Source organism: Aulonocara sp. 'chitande type north' Nkhata Bay, linkage group LG4, assembly GCF_057382095.1.
Source record: "Aulonocara sp. 'chitande type north' Nkhata Bay isolate Kocher_YH1m ecotype deep benthic linkage group LG4, A_spYH_male_GT1.1, whole genome shotgun sequence".
Lineage (NCBI taxonomy): Eukaryota > Metazoa > Chordata > Actinopteri > Cichliformes > Cichlidae > Aulonocara > Aulonocara sp. 'chitande type north' Nkhata Bay.
Genome location: NC_141347.1, coordinates 17,405,026 through 17,425,993, shown reverse-complemented (window position 1 = coordinate 17,425,993; position 20,968 = coordinate 17,405,026). Strand labels below are relative to the sequence as shown.

At 41.0% G+C, this 20,968-nt stretch overlaps 1 protein-coding gene across 1 annotated transcript; it reads right to left on the bottom strand.

The window, feature by feature from the left end:
* Positions 1-191: 191 nt before the first annotated feature.
* On the bottom strand, positions 192-14,131 carry LOC147332298 (uncharacterized). The gene is made up of 17 exons (XM_086290785.1): positions 14,091-14,131; positions 12,481-12,611; positions 12,192-12,359; positions 11,952-12,062; positions 10,814-11,230; positions 10,525-10,692; positions 10,285-10,395; positions 8,457-9,563; positions 7,101-7,125; positions 5,493-5,623; positions 5,204-5,371; positions 4,964-5,074; positions 3,825-4,241; positions 3,536-3,703; positions 3,296-3,406; positions 1,177-2,574; positions 192-223 (listed from the first exon to the last, which is right to left on the bottom strand). Exons 1-17 carry the CDS (start codon positions 14,129-14,131, stop codon positions 192-194), a joined length of 4,815 nt encoding a protein of 1,604 aa, XP_086146911.1.
* Between the last annotated feature and the right edge of the window lie 6,837 nt (positions 14,132-20,968).

The following is a 20,968-nucleotide window of genomic DNA, read 5'->3' as shown; positions in this document are numbered from 1 at the left end:
CCTACATTGACGAAGTGAAGAATCTGGCATCATGGTGCCAGGATAACCACCTCCAGCTGAATGTCAGCAAGACCAAGCAGCTAGTGGTGGACTTCAGAAGGAGTCAGCACAGAGACTAAAAGCCCATTATCATCAATGGACCTCCAGTGGAGAGGGTGCAGTCCTTCAAGTATCTCGGTATCCACATTTCATCAGACCTGACATGGTCTGCCCACATTCAGGTCTAGACCAAAAAAGGATAGGCAGCGCCTGTACCACCTCTCACAACTGAGAAAGTTCAGGGTCTCGCCAGTGATCCTCATGACTTTCTATGCAGGCGCTGTGGAGAGCATCCTCACACAGAACATCACATCCTGGTTTGGGAACAGCTGTGTTAAGGACCAAAAAGCTCTTAAGAGAGTGATCCGTACAGCAGAATGCTGCTGCAGGATTGCCCCTCCCCCCTTAGGGGAGATGCTGGACTAGAGCAGGTCAGATACTGAAGGACCCATCCCATCCGGGCAACAAACTGTTCCAAGGTTCCATATCATCCGGGCAAGTACAGAGAGACTCAAGAGGAGCTTCTAGTCCCAAGCCATCCGGGCACTAAACCTTAACAAACTGAACTAAGATTTTCAACAAAGTACTAATCCTAATATCCATCATTATGTCCTTCACGTATATTTGGTAATCACTTTTCCTTATTTCTAGTATGAAGTAGACCTAATCCACTCAGTAAAATAATTTGAACAAAATGAAATATTTCCACATCAGTTTGCCAAACAGATTCAGAAACAGATTTTATAAACTAAAACAAAAAGTCTGGCATATCTTTCTTAAAGGCTCCTGTTTTTGTTTGTTTATTTGTTTATTTGTTTTATTTTAATTGGGTCTATCACATGCAATAATCTATATTCCCTACGGATATGCTGACAGATATTTGATTTCCTGTCAATGGAAAGAAACTTAGTTATGTTTGTGGTTCGATCCACCACAAACATAACTAAGTGATCCTCTTGTAAAGTGTTTGGATGTTTTTTGGAAAAGACATTTAATACATGTATAAAATAAATTTAAAATTTTTTATTTTTTGTTTGTTTGTTGTTTGTTTTCTTTTACTGTTAAATTCAAAGTGTTTTAGTGTTAGATTTGAAATGCTTAAATCAAATCCTGAATGATAAGAAAAAGTGTAGTTACCTGGAGAAGCTGTTGTCGTGGTTGAAGCAGCTGTGGTTGTGGTTGTTGTTGCCACCGTTGTTGTGGTTGGAGCAGATGTTGTTGTGGTTGGAGCAGCTGTTGTCGTGGTTGGAGCAGCTGTTGTCGTGGTTGGAGCAGCAGTTGTGGTTGCTGATGCCACCGTTGTCGTGGTTGGAGCAGCTGTCATTGTTGTTGGAGCAGCTGTAGTTGTGGTTGGTGCACCTGTTGTCATTGTTGGAGCAGCAGTTGTGGTTGCTGATGCCACCGTTGTTGTGGTTGGAGCAGCTGTCATTGTAGTTGGAGCAGCTGTTGTCGTGGTTGGAGCAGCTGTTGTTGTGGTTGGAGCAGCTGTTGTTGTGGTTGGAGCAGCTGTGGTTGTGGTTGGAGCAGCTGTTGTCGTGGTTGGAGCAGCAGTTGTCGTGGTTGGAGCAGCTGTTGTGGTTGTTGGAGCAGCAGTTGTGGTTGTTGGTGCCACCGTTGTTGTGGTTGGTGCTGCAGTGGTTATGGTTGGAGCAGCGGTGGTTGTGGTTGGAGCAGCTGTTGTTGTTGTTGGTGCAGCTGTTGTCGTTGTTGGAGCAGCAGACGTTGTTGTTGGAGCAGCTGTGGTGGTGGTTGGTGCCACAGTGGTTGTAGTTGGAGCGGCTGTTGTTGTTGTTGGAGCAGCTGTGGTTGTGGTTGGAGCAGCTGTTGTCGTGGTTGGAGCAGCAGTTGTCGTGGTTGGAGCAGCTGTTGTGGTTGTTGGTGCCACAGTGGTTGTAGTTGGAGCAGCTGTGGTTGTGGTTGGAGCAGCTGTTTTCGTGGTTGGAGCAGCTGTGGTGGTGGTTGGTGCCACAGTGGTTGTAGTTGGAGCAGCTGTGGTTGTGGTTGGAGCAGCTGTTGTCGTGGTTGGAGCAGCAGTTGTTGTGGTTGGAGCAGCTGTTGTTGTGGTTGGAGCAGCTGTTGTTGTGGTTGGAGCAGCTGTTGTCGTGGTTGGAGCAGCAGTTGTCGTGGTTGGAGCAGCTGTTGTGGTTGTTGGAGCAGCAGTTGTGGTTGTTGGTGCCACCGTTGTTGTGGTTGGTGCTGCAGTGGTTATGGTTGGAGCAGCGGTGGTTGTGGTTGGAGCAGCTGTTGTTGTTGTTGGTGCAGCTGTTGTCGTTGTTGGAGCAGCAGACGTTGTTGTTGGAGCAGCTGTGGTGGTGGTTGGTGCCACAGTGGTTGTAGTTGGAGCGGCTGTTGTTGTTGTTGGAGCAGCTGTGGTTGTGGTTGGTGCTGCAGTTGTTGTGGGTAAAGTACAGGTTGGTCCACTTTTTATGGTACCAACACTCTGCATGAAAGGTAGAGAACCCAGGCTTGAAGCAACTGCACACAGGGTGCTGGATGCACAGCCGTAAGCTGGAAAATCATTGGTGCCATCGTTCACTGTAGATGAAAAATCCCAGTTTCAACAATTTCACATATTTTTAGACATACATGACTGTGTAGTAGCCTTTGAAAATCAAGACATACTTATATAAAATTATAATATTAATGGGTATAAGTTCGAAAAGTTTTCGAGGCATCATTTCAGTCAGTTGTTTGGTGACTGTCAAATTTAAGTTATTGAAAACATGTACTCACAATGTCAGAACCCAAATGGATTTCCTTTTAATGAACAGTGTTCCTACACTCGGTGTTCTATTATCACATATGTTTTTTTTCCATTTAAAGCAGGTAACTGATTTTTCCATCATCATGAAATCAAAGTGCTCCTCTTGATGTTTTCATGTGTATTTTCTTTACTTTGCTCTTTTTTTGATGGACATTTATCTCTTTGTTTTCAGCTCTTGTTTTATACAAATGATTAGTCATGACAATAACTGACAGATTAATCACTACCTCCATGCTTCAAATATTTCGGGAATACTTCTTAACTAATATATTTATGTGTTGTGGAAAAATATGTATCATTTCCTACACTGATTATCAAATCTTCATCTTTAACGATTTAAAGTACAAAATCACATTCATTACAAATACGGATAAAATGCTTGGTTATGTTTTTCCTGACTGATTGAAATAAAAGAATGTTTGTTGAATTTATTTTATGCAAAAACCAAATTTAAAGATGCTTTTTGTTAAAGTATGCATGATGAAGACTCACTCATTGATTGAAAGCATTGGTCCTGCACTCCCTGACATTGCAATGGTGTGTTGCACTGAGAGGTGGAACAAGAGTTACATAGTAGGCCGTTACTTGACTGAGGAGTAGGGGCTGAAACAGAAAAGAACATAATTTCACTTTAGAACAGAATATTTCAGCAGATATCAGATTATTGTTTCTTATCCTTTTCTGTCATGTCTGTTCGGTTATGTGTCTTTAACTTAACTGATTTCTACTTACCAGCCAGAGTTGCTGAGTTGCAGTTATCCGTGTTGCAGCACGTGGCAGATGCAAGAGCACTTTGAACACCCAGGTCAACTGAAAATGTCTGAGAGCCCGTAGTTGGACACAGGGAGGAAGATGCACATGCCTTGTAGATTTGTGTTGCGGTAGTTCCAGATGAGGTAGCTGCAAAGTAATTTTAATATTTTTAATGATGAATTTTATTAATGTTGATGGAAAGCACACATAGCTTCACAGGTATTTGAAATTTACTGAACTGTATGAAATAATATGAAGAAAAGATTACCTAAAATAGTAGCTGTAACACACATGGTCTCTGAAGAACATGTTTTTGCTACTGTGGTTGAACACGTCTGATCTGTGCAGGTTTGACACTGAAGGGCTCCAGCTGCGGTTGTGGTTGGAGCAGCTGTTGTTGTTGTTGGTGCAGCTGTTGTCGTTGTTGGAGCAGCAGACGTTGTTGTTGGAGCAGCTGTGGTGGTGGTTGGTGCCACAGTGGTTGTAGTTGGAGCGGCTGTTGTTGTTGTTGGAGCAGCTGTGGTTGTGGTTGGTGCTGCAGTTGTTGTGGGTAAAGTACAGGTTGGTCCACTTTTTATGGTACCAACACTCTGCATGAAAGGTAGAGAACCCAGGCTTGAAGCAACTGCACACAGGGTGCTGGATGCACAGCCGTAAGCTGGAAAATCATTGGTGCCATCGTTCACTGTAGATGAAAAATCCCAGTTTCAACAATTTCACATATTTTTAGACATACATGACTGTGTAGTAGCCTTTGAAAATCAAGACATACTTATATAAAATTATAATATTAATGGGTATAAGTTCGAAAAGTTTTCGAGGCATCATTTCAGTCAGTTGTTTCGTGACTGTCAAATTTAAGTTATTGAAAACATGTACTCACAATGTCAGAACCCAAATGGATTTCCTTTTAATGAACAGTGTTCCTACACTCGGTGTTCTATTATCACATATGTTTTTTTTTCCATTTAAAGCAGGTAACTGATTTTTCCATCATCATGAAATCAAAGTGCTCCTCTTGATGTTTTCATGTGTATTTTCTTTACTTTGCTCTTTTTTTGATGGACATTTATCTCTTTGTTTTCAGCTCTTGTTTTATACAAATGATTAGTCATGACAATAACTGACAGATTAATCACTACCTCCATGCTTCAAATATTTCGGGAATACTTCTTAACTAATATATTTATGTGTTGTGGAAAAATATGTATCATTTCCTACACTGATTATCAAATCTTCATCTTTAACGATTTAAAGTACAAAATCACATTCATTACAAATACGGATAAAATGCTTGGTTATGTTTTTCCTGACTGATTGAAAAAAAAGAATGTTTGTTGAATTTATTTTATGCAAAAACCAAATTTAAAGATGCTTTTTGTTAAAGTATGCATGATGAAGACTCACTCATTGATTGAAAGCATTGGTCCTGCACTCCCTGACATTGCAATGGTGTGTTGCACTGAGAGGTGGAACAAGAGTTACATAGTAGGCCGTTACTTGACTGAGGAGTAGGGGCTGAAACAGAAAAGAACATAATTTCACTTTAGAACAGAATATTTCAGCAGATATCAGATTATTGTTTCTTATCCTTTTCTGTCATGTCTGTTCAGTTATGTGTCTTTAACTTAACTGATTTCTACTTACCAGCCAGAGTTGCTGAGTTGCAGTTATCCGTGTTGCAGCACGTGGCAGATGCAAGAGCACTTTGAACACCCAGGTCAACTGAAAATGTCTGAGAGCCCGTAGTTGGACACAGGGAGGAAGATGCACATGCCTTGTAGATTTGTGTTGCGGTAGTTCCAGATGAGGTAGCTGCAAAGTAATTTTAATATTTTTAATGATGAATTTTATTAATGTTGATGGAAAGCACACAGAGATTCACAGGTATTTGAAATTTACTGAACTGTATGAAATAATATGAAGAAAAGATTACCTAAAATAGTAGCTGTAACACACATGGTCTCTGAAGAACATGTTTTTGCTACTGTGGTTGAACACGTCTGATCTGTGCAGGTTTGACACTGAAGGGCTCCAGCTGCAATCAGGAGAGAAACAATGAAAGGACTGAAGTTAAAATGAAAGATTACAGGTTTTTAAATAACCCACTATACTAGTATTATTAAAGAGTCTTTATCTCTTCTATTTTTTAAGCTGTTGCACAGATTGATGAAATGCTGTTAATCCCTTTAACATCTGTATAAATATATTTTTTAATAAAGTGACATGAAACACTACATTAGTGTTTATTTAAGGTTAATGAAATAAGGATCATTTAAATCATGGAGGCCTGCTCCAACAGCTGTCAACCATTTAACAGTTTCTGAGTCTATATTTAAAATATTATAATTTTTATGGCATTGTTAGCACCAACTAGTGCAGTCCTTCTTAAAGTGTGGGGCCCGCCCCCTGGGGGGCGCAGAGCCATTGCAGGGGAGCGGAATGAAAAGGGGGGGGGGGACAAAACGCTTGGACACTGCTTACACGGGGCGCCTACAGAAACGCAAAGCAGGGGATGCAGCGTCGCTGAATATGTTTCCAAACCAACTTCATTCTAAGCCAAAGACTAGAAAATATGGTGAAGCATATCTTCCCTTTGGCTTCACCTGCACAAGTGCCAAGGTAGGTCTCCACTGCAGAATTGATTTTCCCTTCGTAGGGAGCAAGGCTGGGCTGTTTAAATCACGGACAAACAGGATCCCACAGTTGTTTATGTTTTTAAACCCATTTTGCACAGTGAGGCATTTTTTGAAAAATGTATTGATAGCAATGTTGAATATTATTACACATGGAAAAAAAACAACTACACATAAAATAATCACTGTGACGCCTCTGCCTTTCCAAATGGAGGGACAGTAACTGCGTGTGTATATGTAAGCGTGTAAAACCTGAAGATAGTAAGATTAACAGTATTTCGTCTCTATCTGCCATTCTGCAACTCATCTCATGTAAACAATAACGTGGCGCACAGTGTGACGTGAAAAAAAGGCACATACCTTTGATGTTGAGTGACGAACTCTGTATTCTTCGTCCACACGTAAACGCAAAAAAGGGTTTAAAACATCTCCGTTTTCGGTGATTCGAAACGCAGTTTACGTGTGGACGAAACAGCTGCGTTTTCAAAAATACCCGTGTAGGTGTGGACGTAGCCTAAAAGAGTTAGTAGTTTATTTTATTACTACCTGTAATTTATTGCAGATTACTTGTATTTGTTTTAACTGTTTACTAAATGTTTGAGGTGTGAAATAAACCGCAATGGAGCAAAATATGGGTGTGTGTGGTTGGAGGATGTGTTAGTGCGCGTGCGTGCGCGCGTACACGCGCGAGAAGGGGGCGGGGGGTGCGAACATTTTTCTTGTAAAACAAAGGGGGGCCTAGCAAAAAACGTTTGGGAACCACTGAACTAGTGCAAGAAAAGAATGTTGATTACAGTTCAGCGTTTAACTCAATAGTGCCCAGCAGATGGTTCACAAAGCTGAGGGATGTAGGACTCAACAGCCGTCTGTGTGCATGGGTGCTGGACTTCCTCACTTGCAGAACTCACGTGGTGAGGGTGGATAGATGCGTCTCTAACAGCGTCACCATTAACAGGGGTGTTTCCTCTCGCCACTGCTCTACTCCCTCTATACTTCAGACTGTGTGGCCACCCATGGCTCCAACACCGTTGTGATGTTTGCTGACGACACCGTGGTGTTGGGCGCCATCTCCAACAAAGATGAGGAGGCCTACATTGACGAAGTGAAGAATCTGGCATCATGGTGCCAGGATAACCACCTCCAGCTGAATGTCAGCAAGACCAAGCAGCTAGTGGTGGACTTCAGAAGGAGTCAGCACAGAGACTAAAAGCCCATTATCATCAATGGACCTCCAGTGGAGAGGGTGCAGTCCTTCAAGTATCTCGGTATCCACATTTCATCAGACCTGACATGGTCTGCCCACATTCAGGTCTAGACCAAAAAAGGATAGGCAGCGCCTGTACCACCTCTGACAACTGAGAAAGTTCAGGGTCTCGCCAGTGATCCTCATGACTTTCTATGCAGGCGCTGTGGAGAGCATCCTCACACAGAACATCACATCCTGGTTTGGGAACAGCTGTGTTAAGGACCAAAAAGCTCTTAAGAGAGTGATCCGTACAGCAGAATGCTGCTGCAGGATTGCCCCTCCCCCCTTAGGGGAGATGCTGGACTAGAGCAGGTCAGATACTGAAGGACCCATCCCATCCGGGCAACAAACTGTTCCAAGGTTCCATATCATCCGGGCAAGTACAGAGAGACTCAAGAGGAGCTTCTAGTCCCAAGCCATCCGGGCACTAAACCTTAACAAACTGAACTAAGATTTTCAACAAAGTACTAATCCTAATATCCATCATTATGTCCTTCACGTATATTTGGTAATCACTTTTCCTTATTTCTAGTATGAAGTAGACCTAATCCACTCAGTAAAATAATTTGAACAAAATGAAATATTTCCACATCAGTTTGCCAAACAGATTCAGAAACAGATTTTATAAACTAAAACAAAAGGTCTGGCATATCTTTCTTAAAGGCTCCTGTTTTTGTTTGTTTATTTGTTTATTTGTTTTATTTTAATTGGGTCTATCACATGCAATAATCTATATTCCCTACGGATATGCTGACAGATATTTGATTTCCTGTCAATGGAAAGAAACTTAGTTATGTTTGTGGTTCGATCCACCACAAACATAACTAAGTGATCCTCTTGTAAAGTGTTTGGATGTTTTTTGGAAAAGACATTTAATACATGTATAAAATAAATTTAAAAATTTTTATTTTTTGTTTGTTTGTTGTTTGTTTTCTTTTACTGTTAAATTCAAAGTGTTTTAGTGTTAGATTTGAAATGCTTAAATCAAATCCTGAATGATAAGAAAAAGTGTAGTTACCTGGAGAAGCTGTTGTCGTGGTTGAAGCAGCTGTGGTTGTGGTTGTTGTTGACACCGTTGTTGTGGTTGGAGCAGATGTTGTTGTGGTTGGAGCAGCTGTTGTCGTGGTTGGAGCAGCTGTTGTCGTGGTTGGAGCAGCAGTTGTGGTTGCTGATGCCACCGTTGCTGTGGTTGGAGCAGCTGTCGTTGTAGTTGGAGCAGCTGTCGTTGTAGTTGGAGCAGCTGTTGTCGTGGTTGGAGCAGCTGTTGTTGTGGTTGGAGCAGCTGTTGTTGTGGTTGGAGCAGCTGTGGTTGTGGTTGGAGCAGCTGTTGTCGTGGTTGGAGCAGCAGTTGTAGTTGTTGGTGCCACCGTTGTTGTTGTTGTTGGAGCAGCTGTCGTTGTAGTTGGAGCAGCTGTTGTTGTGGTTGGAGCAGCTGTGGTTGTGGTTGGAGCAGCTGTTGTCGTGGTTGGAGCAGCAGTTGTAGTTGTTGGTGCCACCGTTGTTGTGGTTGGAGCAGCTGTCGTTGTAGTTGGAGCAGCTGTTGTCGTGGTTGGAGCAGCTGTCGTTGTAGTTGGAGCAGCTGTTGTCGTGGTTGGAGCAGCTGTTGTTGTGGTTGGAGCAGATGTTGTTGTGGTTGGAGCAGCTGTTGTCGTGGTTGGAGCAGCTGTTGTCGTGGTTGGAGCAGCAGTTGTGGTTGCTGATGCCACCGTTGTTGTGGTTGGAGCAGCTGTTGTTGTGGTTGGAGCAGCTGTTGTTGTGGTTGGAGCAGCTGTGGTTGTGGTTGGAGCAGCTGTTGTTGTGGTTGGAGCAGCTGTTGTTGTGGTTGGAGCAGCTGTGGTTGTGGTTGGAGCAGCTGTTGTCGTGGTTGGAGCAGCTGTGGTTGTGGTTGGAGCAGCTGTTGTCGTGGTTGGAGCAGCAGTTGTAGTTGTTGGTGTCACCGTTGTTGTTGTTGGAGCAGCTGTGGTTGTGGTTGGTGCTGCAGTTGTTGTGGGTAAAGTACAGGTTGGTCCACTTTTTATGGTACCAACACTCTGCATGAAAGGTAGAGAACCCAGGCTTGAAGCAACTGCACACAGGGTGCTGGATGCACAGCCGTAAGCTGGAAAATCATTGGTGCCATCGTTCACTGTAGATGAAAAATCCCAGTTTCAACAATTTCACATATTTTTAGACATACATGACTGTGTAGTAGCCTTTGAAAATCAAGACATACTTATATAAAATTATAATATTAATGGGTATAAGTTCGAAAAGTTTTCGAGGCATCATTTCAGTCAGTTGTTTCGTGACTGTCAAATTTAAGTTATTGAAAACATGTACTCACAATGTCAGAACCCAAATGGATTTCCTTTTAATGAACAGTGTTCCTACACTCGGTGTTCTATTATCACATATGTTTTTTTTCCATTTAAAGCAGGTAACTGATTTTTCCATCATCATGAAATCAAAGTGCTCCTCTTGATGTTTTCATGTGTATTTTCTTTACTTTGCTCTTTTTTTGATGGACATTTATCTCTTTGTTTTCAGCTCTTGTTTTATACAAATGATTAGTCATGACAATAACTGACAGATTAATCACTACCTCCATGCTTCAAATATTTCGGGAATACTTCTTAACTAATATATTTATGTGTTGTGGAAAAATATGTATCATTTCCTACACTGATTATCAAATCTTCATCTTTAACGATTTAAAGTACAAAATCACATTCATTACAAATACGGATAAAATGCTTGGTTATGTTTTTCCTGACTGATTGAAAAAAAAGAATGTTTGTTGAATTTATTTTATGCAAAAACCAAATTTAAAGATGCTTTTTGTTAAAGTATGCATGATGAAGACTCACTCATTGATTGAAAGCATTGGTCCTGCACCCCCTGACATTGCAATGGTGTGTTGCACTGAGAGGTGGAACAAGAGTTACATAGTAGGCCGTTACTTGACTGAGGAGTAGGGGCTGAAACAGAAAAGTATATAATTTCACTTTAGAACAGAATATTTCAGCAGATATCAGATTATTGTTTCTTATCCTTTTCTGTCATGTCTGTTCGGTTATGTGTCTTTAACTTAACTGATTTCTACTTACCAGCCAGAGTTGCTGAGTTGCAGTTATCCGTGTTGCAGCACGTGGCAGATGCAAGAGCACTTTGAACACCCAGGTCAACTGAAAATGTCTGAGAGCCCGTAGTTGGACACAGGGAGGAAGATGCACATGCCTTGTAGATTTGTGTTGCGGTAGTTCCAGATGAGGTAGCTGCAAAGTAATTTTAATATTTTTAATGATGAATTTTATTAATGTTGATGGAAAGCACACATAGCTTCACAGGTATTTGAAATTTACTGAACTGTATGAAATAATATGAAGAAAAGATTACCTAAAATAGTAGCTGTAACACACATGGTCTCTGAAGAACATGTTTTTGCTACTGTGGTTGAACACGTCTGATCTGTGCAGGTTTGACACTGAAGGGCTCCAGCTGCGGTTGTGGTTGGAGCAGCTGTTGTTGTTGTTGGTGCAGCTGTTGTCGTTGTTGGAGCAGCAGACGTTGTTGTTGGAGCAGCTGTGGTGGTGGTTGGTGCCACAGTGGTTGTAGTTGGAGCGGCTGTTGTTGTTGTTGGAGCAGCTGTGGTTGTGGTTGGTGCTGCAGTTGTTGTGGGTAAAGTACAGGTTGGTCCACTTTTTATGGTACCAACACTCTGCATGAAAGGTAGAGAACCCAGGCTTGAAGCAACTGCACACAGGGTGCTGGATGCACAGCCGTAAGCTGGAAAATCATTGGTGCCATCGTTCACTGTAGATGAAAAATCCCAGTTTCAACAATTTCACATATTTTTAGACATACATGACTGTGTAGTAGCCTTTGAAAATCAAGACATACTTATATAAAATTATAATATTAATGGGTATAAGTTCGAAAAGTTTTCGAGGCATCATTTCAGTCAGTTGTTTCGTGACTGTCAAATTTAAGTTATTGAAAACATGTACTCACAATGTCAGAACCCAAATGGATTTCCTTTTAATGAACAGTGTTCCTACACTCGGTGTTCTATTATCACATCTGTTTTTTTTCCATTTAAAGCAGGTAACTGATTTTTCCATCATCATGAAATCAAAGTGCTCCTCTTGATGTTTTCATGTGTATTTTCTTTACTTTGCTCTTTTTTTGATGGACATTTATCTCTTTGTTTTCAGCTCTTGTTTTATACAAATGATTAGTCATGACAATAACTGACAGATTAATCACTACCTCCATGCTTCAAATATTTCGGGAATACTTCTTAACTAATATATTTATGTGTTGTGGAAAAATATGTATCATTTCCTACACTGATTATCAAATCTTCATCTTTAACGATTTAAAGTACAAAATCACATTCATTACAAATACGGATAAAATGCTTGGTTATGTTTTTCCTGACTGATTGAAAAAAAAGAATGTTTGTTGAATTTATTTTATGCAAAAACCAAATTTAAAGATGCTTTTTGTTAAAGTATGCATGATGAAGACTCACTCATTGATTGAAAGCATTGGTCCTGCACTCCCTGACATTGCAATGGTGTGTTGCACTGAGAGGTGGAACAAGAGTTACATAGTAGGCCGTTACTTGACTGAGGAGTAGGGGCTGAAACAGAAAAGTATATAATTTCACTTTAGAACAGAATATTTCAGCAGATATCAGATTATTGTTTCTTATCCTTTTCTGTCATGTCTGTTCGGTTATGTGTCTTTAACTTAACTGATTTCTACTTACCAGCCAGAGTTGCTGAGTTGCAGTTATCCGTGTTGCAGCACGTGGCAGATGCAAGAGCACTTTGAACACCCAGGTCAACTGAAAATGTCTGAGAGCCCGTAGTTGGACACAGGGAGGAAGATGCACATGCCTTGTAGATTTGTGTTGCGGTAGTTCCAGATGAGGTAGCTGCAAAGTAATTTTAATATTTTTAATGATGAATTTTATTAATGTTGATGGAAAGCACACAGAGCTTCACAGGTATTTGAAATTTACTGAACTGTATGAAATAATATGAAGAAAAGATTACCTAAAATAGTAGCTGTAACACACATGGTCTCTGAAGAACATGTTTTTGCTACTGTGGTTGAACACGTCTGATCTGTGCAGGTTTGACACTGAAGGGCTCCAGCTGCAATCAGGAGAGAAACAATGAAAGGACTGAAGTTAAAATGAAAGATTACAGGTTTTTAAATAACCCACTATACTAGTATTATTAAAGAGTCTTTATCTCTTCTATTTTTTAAGCTGTTGCACAGATTGATGAAATGCTGTTAATCCCTTTAACATCTGTATAAATATATTTTTTAATAAAGTGACATGAAACACTACATTAGTGTTTATTTAAGGTTAATGAAATAAGGATCATTTAAATCATGGAGGCCTGCTCCAACAGCTGTCAACCATTTAACAGTTTCTGAGTCTATATTTAAAATATTATAATTTTTATGGCATTGTTAGCACCAACTAGTGCAGTCCTTCTTAAAGTGTGGGGCCCGCCCCCTGGGGGGCGCAGAGCCATTGCAGGGGAGCGGAATGAAAAGGGGGGGGGGGGGACAAAACGCTTGGACACTGCTTACACGGGGCGCCTACAGAAACGCAAAGCAGGGGATGCAGCGTCGCTGAATATGTTTCCAAACCAACTTCATTCTAAGCCAAAGACTAGAAAATATGGTGAAGCATATCTTCCCTTTGGCTTCACCTGCACAAGTGCCAAGGTAGGTCTCCACTGCAGAATTGATTTTCCCTTCGTAGGGAGCAAGGCTGGGCTGTTTAAATCACGGACAAACAGGATCCCACAGTTGTTTATGTTTTTAAACCCATTTTGCACAGTGAGGCATTTTTTGAAAAATGTATTGATAGCAATGTTGAATATTATTACACATGGAAAAAAAACAACTACACATAAAATAATCACTGTGACGCCTCTGCCTTTCCAAATGGAGGGACAGTAACTGCGTGTGTATATGTAAGCGTGTAAAACCTGAAGATAGTAAGATTAACAGTATTTCGTCTCTATCTGCCATTCTGCAACTCATCTCATGTAAACAATAACGTGGCGCACAGTGTGACGTGAAAAAAAGGCACATACCTTTGATGTTGAGTGACGAACTCTGTATTCCTCGTCCACACGTAAACGCAAAAAAGGGTTTAAAACATCTCCATTTTCGGTGATTCGAAACGCAGTTTACGTGTGGACGAAACAGCTGCGTTTTCAAAAATACCTGTGTAGGTGTGGACGTAGCCTAAAAGAGTTAGTAGTTTATTTTATTACTACCTGTAATTTATTGCAGATTACTTGTATTTGTTTTAACTGTTTACTAAATGTTTGAGGTGTGAAATAAACCGCAATGGAGCAAAATATGGGTGTGTGTGGTTGGAGGATGTGTTAGTGCGCGTGCGTGCGCGCGTACACGCGCGAGAAGGGGGCGGGGGGCGCGAACATTTTTCTTGTAAAACAAAGGGGGGCCTAGCAAAAAACGTTTGGGAACCACTGAACTAGTGCAAGAAAAGAATGTTGATTACAGTTCAGCGTTTAACTCAATAGTGCCCAGCAGATGGTTCACAAAGCTGAGGGATGTAGGACTCAACAGCCGTCTGTGTGCATGGGTGCTGGACTTCCTCACTTGCAGAACTCACGTGGTGAGGGTGGATAGATGCGTCTCTAACAGCGTCACCATTAACAGGGGTGTTTCCTCTCGCCACTGCTCTACTCCCTCTATACTTCAGACTGTGTGGCCACCCATGGCTCCAACACCGTTGTGATGTTTGCTGACGACACCGTGGTGTTGGGCGCCATCTCCAACAACGATGAGGAGGCCTACATTGACGAAGTGAAGAATCTGGCATCATGGTGCCAGGATAACCACCTCCAGCTGAATGTCAGCAAGACCAAGGAGCTAGTGGTGGACTTCAGAAGGAGTCAGCACAGAGACTAAAAGCCCATTATCATCAATGGACCTCCAGTGGAGAGGGTGCAGTCCTTCAAGTATCTCGGTATCCACATTTCATCAGACCTGACATGGTCTGCCCACATTCAGGTCTAGACCAAAAAAGGATAGGCAGCGCCTGTACCACCTCTGACAACTGAGAAAGTTCAGGGTCTCGCCAGTGATCCTCATGACTTTCTATGCAGGCGCTGTGGAGAGCATCCTCACACAGAACATCACATCCTGGTTTGGGAACAGCTGTGTTAAGGACCAAAAAGCTCTTAAGAGAGTGATCCGTACAGCAGAATGCTGCTGCAGGATTGCCCCTCCCCCCTTAGGGGAGATGCTGGACTAGAGCAGGTCAGATACTGAAGGACCCATCCCATCCGGGCAACAAACTGTTCCAAGGTTCCATATCATCCGGGCAAGTACAGAGAGACTCAAGAGGAGCTTCTAGTCCCAAGCCACCCGGGCACTAAACCTTAACAAACTGAACTAAGATTTTCAACAAAGTACTAATCCTAATATCCATCATTATGTCCTTCACGTATATTTGGTAATCACTTTTCCTTATTTCTAGTATGAAGTAGACCTAATCCACTCAGTAAAATAATTTGAACAAAATGAAATATTTCCACATCAGTTTGCCAAACAGATTCAGAAACAGATTTTATAAACTAAAACAAAAGGTCTGGCATATCTTTCTTAAAGGCTCCTGTTTTTGTTTGTTTATTTGTTTATTTGTTTTATTTTAATTGGGTCTATCACATGCAATAATCTATATTCCCTACGGATATGCTGACAGATATTTGATTTCCTGTCAATGGAAAGAAACTTAGTTATGTTTGTGGTTCGATCCACCACAAACATAACTAAGTGATCCTCTTGTAAAGTGTTTGGATGTTTTTTGGAAAAGACATTTAATACATGTATAAAATAAATTTAAAAATTTTTATTTTTTGTTTGTTTGTTGTTTGTTTTCTTTTACTGTTAAATTCAAAGTGTTTTAGTGTTAGATTTGAAATGCTTAAATCAAATCCTGAATGATAAGAAAAAGTGTAGTTACCTGGAGAAGCTGTTGTCGTGGTTGAAGCAGCTGTGGTTGTGGTTGTTGTTGCCACCGTTGTTGTGGTTGGAGCAGATGTTGTTGTGGTTGGAGCAGCTGTTGTCGTGGTTGGAGCAGCTGTTGTCGTGGTTGGAGCAGCAGTTGTGGTTGCTGATGCCACCGTTGTTGTGGTTGGAGCAGCTGTCGTTGTAGTTGGAGCAGCTGTTGTCGTGGTTGGAGCAGCTGTCGTTGTAGTTGGAGCAGCTGTTGTCGTGGTTGGAGCAGCTGTTGTCGTGGTTGGAGCAGCAGTTGTGGTTGCTGATGCCACCGTTGTTGTGGTTGGAGCAGCTGTTGTCGTGGTTGGAGCAGCTGTTGTTGTGGTTGGAGCAGCTGTTGTTGTGGTTGGAGCAGCTGTGGTTGTGGTTGGAGCAGCTGTTGTCGTGGTTGGAGCAGCAGTTGTAGTTGTTGGTGCCACCGTCGTTGTTGTTGTTGGAGCAGCTGTGGTGGTGGTTGGTGCCACAGTGGTTGTAGTTGGAGCGGCTGTTGTTGTTGTTGGAGCAGCTGTGGTTGTGGTTGGTGCTGCAGTTGTTGTGGGTAAAGTACAGGTTGGTCCACTTTTTATGGTACCAACACTCTGCATGAAAGGTAGAGAACCCAGGCTTGAAGCAACTGCACACAGGGTGCTGGATGCACAGCCGTAAGCTGGAAAATCATTGGTGCCATCGTTCACTGTAGATGAAAAATCCCAGTTTCAACAATTTCACATATTTTTAGACATACATGACTGTGTAGTAGCCTTTGAAAATCAAGACATACTTATATAAAATTATAATATTAATGGGTATAAGTTCGAAAAGTTTTCGAGGCATCATTTCAGTCAGTTGTTTCGTGACTGTCAAATTTAAGTTATTGAAAACATGTACTCACAATGTCAGAACCCAAATGGATTTCCTTTTAATGAACAGTGTTCCTACACTCGGTGTTCTATTATCACATATGTTTTTTTTCCATTTAAAGCAGGTAACTGATTTTTCCATCATCATGAAATCAAAGTGCTCCTCTTGATGTTTTCATGTGTATTTTCTTTACTTTGCTCTTTTTTTGATGGACATTTATCTCTTTGTTTTCAGCTCTTGTTTTATACAAATGATTAGTCATGACAATAACTGACAGATTAATCACTACCTCCATGCTTCAAATATTTCGGGAATACTTCTTAACTAATATATTTATGTGTTGTGGAAAAATATGTATCATTTCCTACACTGATTATCAAATCTTCATCTTTAACGATTTAAAGTACAAAATCACATTCATTACAAATACGGATAAAATGCTTGGTTATGTTTTTCCTGACTGATTGAAAAAAAAGAATGTTTGTTGAATTTATTTTATGCAAAAACCAAATTTAAAGATGCTTTTTGTTAAAGTATGCATGATGAAGACTCACTCATTGATTGAAAGCATTGGTCCTGCACTCCCTGACATTGCAATGGTGTGTTGCACTGAGAGGTGGAACAAGAGTTACATAGTAGGCCGTTACTTGACTGAGGAGTAGGGGCTGAAACAGAAAATAACATAATTTCACTTTAGAACAGAATATTTCAGCAGATATCAGATTATTGTTTCTTATCCTTTTCTGTCATGTCTGTTCGGTTATGTGTCTTTAACTTAACTGATTTCTACTTACCAGCCAGAGTTGCTGAGTTGCAGTTATCCGTGTTGCAGCACGTGGCAGATGCAAGAGCACTTTGAACACCCAGGTCAACTGAAAATGTCTGAGAGCCCGTAGTTGGACACAGGGAGGAAGATGCACATGCCTTGTAGATTTGTGTTGCGGTAGTTCCAGATGAGGTAGCTGCAAAGTAATTTTAATATTTTTAATGATGAATTTTATTAATGTTGATGGAAAGCACACAGAGCTTCACAGGTATTTGAAATTTACTGAACTGTATGAAATAATATGAAGAAAAGATTACCTAAAATAGTAGCTGTAACACACATGGTCTCTGAAGAACATGTTTTTGCTACTGTGGTTGAACACGTCTGATCTGTGCAGGTTTGACACTGAAGGGCTCCAGCTGCAATCAGGAGAGAAACAATGAAAGGACTGAAGTTAAAATGAAAGATTACAGGTTTTTAAATAACCCACTATACTAGTATTATTAAAGAGTCTTTATCTCTTCTATTTTTTAAGCTGTTGCACAGATTGATGAAATGCTGTTAATCCCTTTAACATCTGTATAAATATATTTTTTAATAAAGTGACATGAAACACTACATTAGTGTTTATTTAAGGTTAATGAAATAAGGATCATTTAAATCATGGAGGCCTGCTCCAACAGCTGTCAACCATTTAACAGTTTCTGAGTCTATATTTAAAATATTATAATTTTTATGGCATTGTTAGCACCAACTAGTGCAGTCCTTCTTAAAGTGTGGGGCCCGCCCCCTGGGGGGCGCAGAGCCATTGCAGGGGAGTGGAATGAAAAGGGGGGGGGGGGACAAAACGCTTGGACACTGCTTACACGGGGCGCCTACAGAAACGCAAAGCAGGGGATGCAGCGTCGCTGAATATGTTTCCAAACCAACTTCATTCTAAGCCAAAGACTAGAAAATATGGTGAAGCATATCTTCCCTTTGGCTTCACCTGCACAAGTGCCAAGGTAGGTCTCCACTGCAGAATTGATTTTCCCTTCGTAGGGAGCAAGGCTGGGCTGTTTAAATCACGGACAAACAGGATCCCACAGTTGTTTATGTTTTTAAACCCATTTTGCACAGTGAGGCATTTTTTGAAAAATGTATTGATAGCAATGTTGAATATTATTACACATGGAAAAAAAACAACTACACATAAAATAATCACTGTGACGCCTCTGCCTTTCCAAATGGAGGGACAGTAACTGCGTGTGTATATGTAAGCGTGTAAAACCTGAAGATAGTAAGATTAACAGTATTTCGTCTCTATCTGCCATTCTGCAACTCATCTCATGTAAACAATAACGTGGCGCACAGTGTGACGTGAAAAAAAGGCACATACCTTTGATGTTGAGTGACGAACTCTGTATTCCTCGTCCACACGTAAACGCAAAAAAGGGTTTAAAACATCTCCATTTTCGGTGATTCGAAACGCAGTTTACGTGTGGACGAAACAGCTGCGTTTTCAAAAATACCCGTGTAGGTGTGGACGTAGCCTAAAAGAGTTAGTAGTTTATTTTATTACTACCTGTAATTTATTGCAGATTACTTGTATTTGTTTTAACTGTTTACTAAATGTTTGAGGTGTGAAATAAACCGCAATGGAGCAAAATATGGGTGTGTGTGGTTGGAGGATGTGTTAGTGCGCGTGCGTGCGCGCGTACACGCGCGAGAAGGGGGCGGGGGGCGCGAACATTTTTCTTGTAAAACAAAGGGGGGCCTAGCAAAAAACGTTTGGGAACCACTGAACTAGTGCAAGAAAAGAATGTTGATTACAGTTCAGCGTTTAACTCAATAGTGCCCAGCAGATGGTTCACAAAGCTGAGGGATGTAGGACTCAACAGCCGTCTGTGTGCATGGGTGCTGGACTTCCTCACTTGCAGAACTCACGTGGTGAGGGTGGATAGATGCGTCTCTAACAGCGTCACCATTAACAGGGGTGTTTCCTCTCGCCACTGCTCTACTCCCTCTATACTTCAGACTGTGTGGCCACCCATGGCTCCAACACCGTTGTGATGTTTGCTGACGACACCGTGGTGTTGGGCGCCATCTCCAACAACGATGAGGAGGCCTACATTGACGAAGTGAAGAATCTGGCATCATGGTGCCAGGATAACCACCTCCAGCTGAATGTCAGCAAGACCAAGGAGCTAGTGGTGGACTTCAGAAGGAGTCAGCACAGAGACTAAAAGCCCATTATCATCAATGGACCTCCAGTGGAGAGGGTGCAGTCCTTCAAGTATCTCGGTATCCACATTTCATCAGACCTGACATGGTCTGCCCACATTCAGGTCTAGACCAAAAAAGGATAGGCAGCGCCTGTACCACCTCTCACAACTGAGAAAGTTCAGGGTCTCGCCAGTGATCCTCATGACTTTCTATGCAGGCGCTGTGGAGAGCATCCTCACACAGAACATCACATCCTGGTTTGGGAACAGCTGTGTTAAGGACCAAAAAGCTCTTAAGAGAGTGATCCGTACAGCAGAATGCTGCTGCAGGATTGCCCCTCCCCCCTTAGGGGAGATGCTGGACTAGAGCAGGTCAGATACTGAAGGACCCATCCCATCCGGGCAACAAACTGTTCCAAGGTTCCATATCATCCGGGCAAGTACAGAGAGACTCAAGAGGAGCTTCTAGTCCCAAGCCATCCGGGCACTAAACCTTAACAAACTGAACTAAGATTTTCAACAAAGTACTAATCCTAATATCCATCATTATGTCCTTCACGTATATTTGGTAATCACTTTTCCTTATTTCTAGTATGAAGTAGACCTAATCCACTCAGTAAAATAATTTGAACAAAATGAAATATTTCCACATCAGTTTGCCAAACAGATTCAGAAACAGATTTTATAAACTAAAACAAAAAGTCTGGCATATCTTTCTTAAAGGCTCCTGTTTTTGTTTGTTTGTTTGTTTATTTGTTTTATTTTAATTGGGTCTATCACATGCAATAATCTATATTCCCTACGGATATGCTGACAGATATTTGATTTCCTGTCAATGGAAAGAAACTTAGTTATGTTTGTGGTTCGATCCACCACAAACATAACTAAGTGATCCTCTTGTAAAGTGTTTGGATGTTTTTTGGAAAAGACATTTAATACATGTATAAAATAAATTTAAAAATTTTTATTTTTTGTTTGTTTGTTGTTTGTTTTCTTTTACTGTTAAATTCAAAGTGTTTTAGTGTTAGATTTGAAATGCTTAAATCAAATCCTGAATGATAAGAAAAAGTGTAGTTACCTGTGCTGGATATTCCCAAGAGAAGGATCAGAGCAGTCACCTTCATAGTGATGAACAGGTCAGTTCTACAGATTAGTTTCCCTGGACTGATACTAAACCTCAGGAGCACTGCTACACTTTATATACTGAACAGGTGAATTCAGGATTGGGTGTGTTTAAATTTTTAAAGCATGAACATTTAGAAAAATCATTTGTCAAAGGGTGTGGTACACTTACCACACCCTTTGTTCAATTGTACATTGATACAAAAAGGGTATGCAGCAGCGTCCTCATTTTCTCTTTTGCTATGTAACATTATTTTAGTTACATATTCATGCATGTCTTGCATTTCGTTACTTACTAAATTAATGTGACTCCATTAATACTGGTCAGAGTTGATAAAACCTGGTAGAGTTTGGAATGAATAGCCATGGTGAGATAATTCCTACCTCATACTACATGAAATATTGCAATGCATTAATGCATTATTTTTTAAAATCCCTCAAAACCTTTTGAAGATTTAATGTACATTTACCTACAGTTTAATGTATATGTATTCCTCATTACTTTTTTCGAAAGGCTTAGCACAACAAACAATGTTTCGGCTTTAATGGCATGAG